Below are 5000 nucleotides of genomic sequence, written 5' to 3' on the forward strand. Positions count from 1 at the left end.
TACCTACAGGGAGACAGACCTATTTCAATGCAAACATGGCTTTGCTCCAATACAATCTCTACCTCTCCCACTGGCACTTGCACCTAAATGCATACATCTGCACTGCAGTCAGCCCTGAATAATTTGGCCCTTTTGCAGGTGGCACTTGACACGTGAATGAAGTGAATTTCAACACGTTGGCTGAGCTTTCTCCTCAGACTGCACTGCAAGGAATTTTCAGCTCTTTCCTATAATTGCATCTTAAGTGGCAGGAAACGTTCTGATGTCATTGCAGAAGGATACGTTCAATAAACCTGAAATGTGGCATTCATAACATAGTAATTATTGCGTGATACATTAGGAAACAGCAGGCCTATAAGTTTCACTCTTAATGAAGAACCCTAAATTTGAAGTATGTAGCCTAGTCAGAAAAACACATGGTCAAGAAAACACTAGAGTGACGTTTGTCGACAGGTTGGTTGAACATTCTAAAGGCAAAGAACTAATCCGCACCGGCCGGGACACTTAAAGTTTCCGCTAACACTAGACAGGGCAGGTCAGACAAATGTGCCGTGAGTAAACAAACAACATGCTAGAGCAGTGGATAAAAGAATAGCGGTGAATTACAGCGCACATTGACACTGCCACTATTTAGGATGTTTTTGTGCGCACGGGTGGGGGCATATTATGCTCGCACCACCAATGAATGCGGGCGCATGCGATTAGGGAAAAGGTCAAGCCATCATAAATGTGTCTAATGTTACTGCGGATAAAAAAAATACAACAAGCTGCCCAGTATCAATAATTAGGAATGTTGCGATATCCCAAACTAACGGAATAGTCCCATCTCAACTGAAAACAGTTTCACATTCGAAGACGGATGTCAACACTGTGGTTTGCTACTGTAGAAATTCCAAGGAGAAGCATGGAGCTTACCTTTGCCACGTCGGGTTAGTCCCGGAAATAGTTGTTCGTTTCTGTTTCGCGATGAAATACCACTGTCCCTGTCTTTTAGCCTCGTTTCGCCGCCCGGTAATTTTTAGACAGTATCCTGTCAGTGTGTGAGACATTAGACCCTGGGCGTCTCTCACGGACTTTCAGTCCCGAAGAAGGAGGAGGCGCTAGCTGGCGTGACGTCACGCGCAGAGTACCACTGCCCTCAGTCGATTGAATAGATGCCTAGATTGACAACTTTGACCCCCACCCAACACCCCCACCACGCTCCTCCAACATCCCTTTATCCCCCTCCCTCGCTCTCTCTCTTTGTTTAGAAGGGGCTTAGCTGCGTTTCCAAACCCAATCCCACATATCCTCAACAATGAACAGCCCATCAGTGCTGTGCTCTCTGATTTTATTATTACCATTTTATTTACCTTTTTGATCCTTTTGGCTATCCTTCATAACAAGCACTGAGAAATGCAACTTTATTTACCCCATATCTACTGTATAGCAATTTGTGGACTTAAATGTGTGGAATTAAATCTGGGACCAACAAAAAAAGGACACACACTCACAGACAAATGCTGCTCTCTAGTGAAATTGCCAGGAACAGGCACCCGGCCACACAGTTCCTTTTGCAGCAATATTTTGTGTCCGTCTTAAGACCACACAGACGCTCTCGTTATTGAAATCCTTTTGTCACGTTGGCCTTCGTTTATAAAGCCTGCAGGCTTTCATAAATCCATACGTCTGGAGATTGCCATAGAACGGGACAGCCATACAAAGGCTCATAATGCAGAGTGCAACTCTGCAAAGAATGAAAATCCATAGGGCTACATGTTCCATGTGAACTTGTTCTGATGCATTACAGGCACCACCACCCCCCTCCTCCCCTCCACACACACACACACACACACACACACACACACACACACACACACACACACACACACACACACACACACACACACACACACACACACACACACACACACACACACACACACACATACAAACACCACCACCACCACCACTACGATCACCACCACCACTACCACTACCACCATCTCCATCCCCCCATCAGATACTTCTGTGGCCTTCCCTTCACTTAACAACACTGATCTGCAGACACCTTCAGTACATATTAGTTGCTATTTCAGGTAATAACTGTTGCTGGGGCAACCCATTTTCCTTTGCCCGCATTGCACTATATCTCACAGCAGACCATATAGGTACTGTATGGAATGCTCAGAATGTATGTGAGGGCGAGAGAGAGAGAGAAAGAGAGATGGGGGAGGAGAGGAGAGGAGAGGAGAGAGGAGCTGGAAAATGTCAAATTACTTCACTGTCTTGCGAATCCACTGCCATACATTCGACAGGGTGGCAATTTTGAAATGCATTACATTGCACGGTAAAGCCCACGGAACCACAACTCACTTGTAAAAAAAAAGCACGGATATACTGCAGTCTGAAATATGAAACAATCGATTTTTTTCTTCCTTTCTTTTTCAAAATAAGCCTATGATGTACAAAAACTTTATCAAAGGTGTGCTTGGGTGTCTCTTGAATAAATCAATGCAATTTGAAAACTCTTGCCACCATTTCTTACTTTCAAAAACCCTATTTTCTAGCCCAGCACCTACACAGTATACCTACACAGTTTAACACTCAACGGAAAGACCAACTGAGTTACATAAATTCAACTCTCTGATCAACACTGCATAATATCAGGTATTTTCAATTACTGTAAGTTCAAATTATATCTATCATCTATCACTTCACATAATTTTCTAACTCACACTCACACTAATTTCACACTGTTCGACACAACACTGTGAAAGACACTTTGTACCAAGACACTGACTAACAAGATCCCCCTAACACACACACACACTTGTGAAACTCGGCCTAAAAGGAAACTGAAATATAAAACAGTGGATCCTTTTGTTCATCCCAAAAATGAAGCCTACTTGAATCAGCATCAAGGCACAAAATAGTTAACATTAATATATCCAGTGATATCATGAAGAGCGTTTGAATGTATTTGGTGTTCTGTGCCCATAATTACTTTTTTATCACTCTCTCCTTCTCTGCTAGACTGAGCGCTTCAGATCAACAATTTCAAAAGCAAGTGCATTATGAGTTTTGTTTCAGGAACAGAGATACAAGTTTGAAAGGGGCAATGATAAAGCTCGTTAATGCTTTGTTCTGCAACTGCAAACCTGGTTTCATATATCAAATAATACATGGATATTTTTTGGTTTTACATCGACAACCTGACCAATTTCCACAAAAATATCCAAACAAAATTCTGCATGAAATACAGAAGATTATACAAACTATTTGTGTGATCAATAGGTGTGCATATGAACAAGGCTCTAACCTATATGACAAAAGTATTTTTGAGCACTGTTTCGTTTCATTTTTGCCATAACGTGCAGCAGTAACCTCACAGAAGACCCTCTTATATGTTCATCATCGTCATCATCATCATCGTCATCATCATCATCATCATCGTCATCATCATCGCCATCGTCATAATCACTGTCACCTTCATCTTCATCTTCATCTTCATCATCATCATCATCATCATCACCACCACTACTACACCATAAGTGTGTATTTTTCTAATGAATTACACACCTGTAAAACTAGCCACAAAGACATTCCAATCTAACCAGCACTGTATTAAATATATTCAAACACACCGACACACCGACCACTGTGCATGTGTGTATGTGTGTATGTGTGTATGCGTGTGTGTGTGTGTGCGTGCTTGAGAGAAAGAAAGAAAGAGAGAGAGAGAGAGAGAGAGAGAGAGAGAGAGAGAGAGGGAGAGAGAGAGAGAAAGAAAGAGAGAGAGAGAGAAAGACGGACAGACAGACAGACAGAGACGTTTTTTCCAAAACACTCTTATCTCTTGATCGAGTTGTGATGCTCGCACATTATCACTCACAGGTAGACACTGGCCTGTAACCAGTGATGGGGCAAAATTTATTCATTAGTTACAATCGAGTGCCACCTTGTTTCACCTGTCCAATACAACCAGATGATCCTTCAACCAGCCAATCACCATAATAATGCAACAACACCACATAATAATTACATATGTATAGTAGTAGTAGTAGGCCTAACTATATAGTAGCCGAGCTGAATTTTCACCACTATATTGCCGGTTTGCAAGTGTAAATTTAGAGCCCTGGTTATAACTAATGAATCCATTTTGTCTATTCCTGCCTCTATCAGGAGAGAGGCATACTGACGATCTGCTTACCTGCTCGTTGGCATTCATGCACTGCAGTTTCATCTGCTTCAGGTAGGTGGCAGTGAGAGGCATGTTATAGTCAATGAGGTCTGGGACCAGAGAAGTGGGGCGGTCATTTTCTATAATGGAGAAAAGGGGGGAGGGGGAAGGGGGTATTAGATTAGGTTTTTAGTTTTTACATTAACATTTCAGCAAGTTGATATGTTTTACAGTATGACAGGCATGCAACATCATGTATTGACTTTTTTTGTGTGTTCAATGTTCTGATCTTCAAAATTATTCTCTTGATAAACAAATCCTATGGCAGGCACATGAGGGGAATTTTGAATTTAAAGAATAAAATCCTTCGATATTATTTATTCATCAAAGACAGAGCAACTGAGGAGCTTGATCTATGGTGCGCATTGATGGTTCTGGAATAAATCAATACAATTTGAAGTCCCTTGATACAATTCTTACTTTCAAAAGCCTAGTTTCTTCCAAATCCATTTTCTCTGTTATTTTCAGGTAGTATGTTTTTAAGTATTCACTCTGGCCCATCATTTCTAAAGAGCTTCAGTTTTCAGTGATCGCCAACTGAAAAACCTCCTAAGACACAATGACTGGCCATGTCCCATTTACTGTAAATACAGATATTTCCAATATATCCATGTTCTTGAAATTATTATATTTAAAAATCATTTAAAACTTAAAGCTATGGGAGGTCAAGGTGCAGAGAATGGTGTTGAAATTTGTCATTGTGATGGTATCACAATTTTATCACAAGTCTAAATTCCTGATGGTGGGTCTGTGATCTGGTGAATCTGCTGCAAGTACA

The 5000-nt window shown here is 41.3% G+C and overlaps 1 protein-coding gene across 1 annotated transcript in view; it reads right to left on the reverse strand.

Moving 5' to 3' along the window:
• nol4la (nucleolar protein 4-like a) overlaps window positions 1-5000 on the reverse strand; it is a 90379-nt gene that overhangs the window by 41657 nt on the left and 43722 nt on the right. The window contains exon 4 of the mRNA XM_063208667.1: window positions 4193-4302. Within this exon, the coding sequence (XP_063064737.1) occupies window positions 4193-4302 (110 nt within the window). The remainder of the gene's footprint in view (window positions 1-4192; window positions 4303-5000) is intronic.

This window comes from Engraulis encrasicolus, chromosome 10, assembly GCF_034702125.1.
Source record: "Engraulis encrasicolus isolate BLACKSEA-1 chromosome 10, IST_EnEncr_1.0, whole genome shotgun sequence".
NCBI lineage: Eukaryota > Metazoa > Chordata > Actinopteri > Clupeiformes > Engraulidae > Engraulis > Engraulis encrasicolus.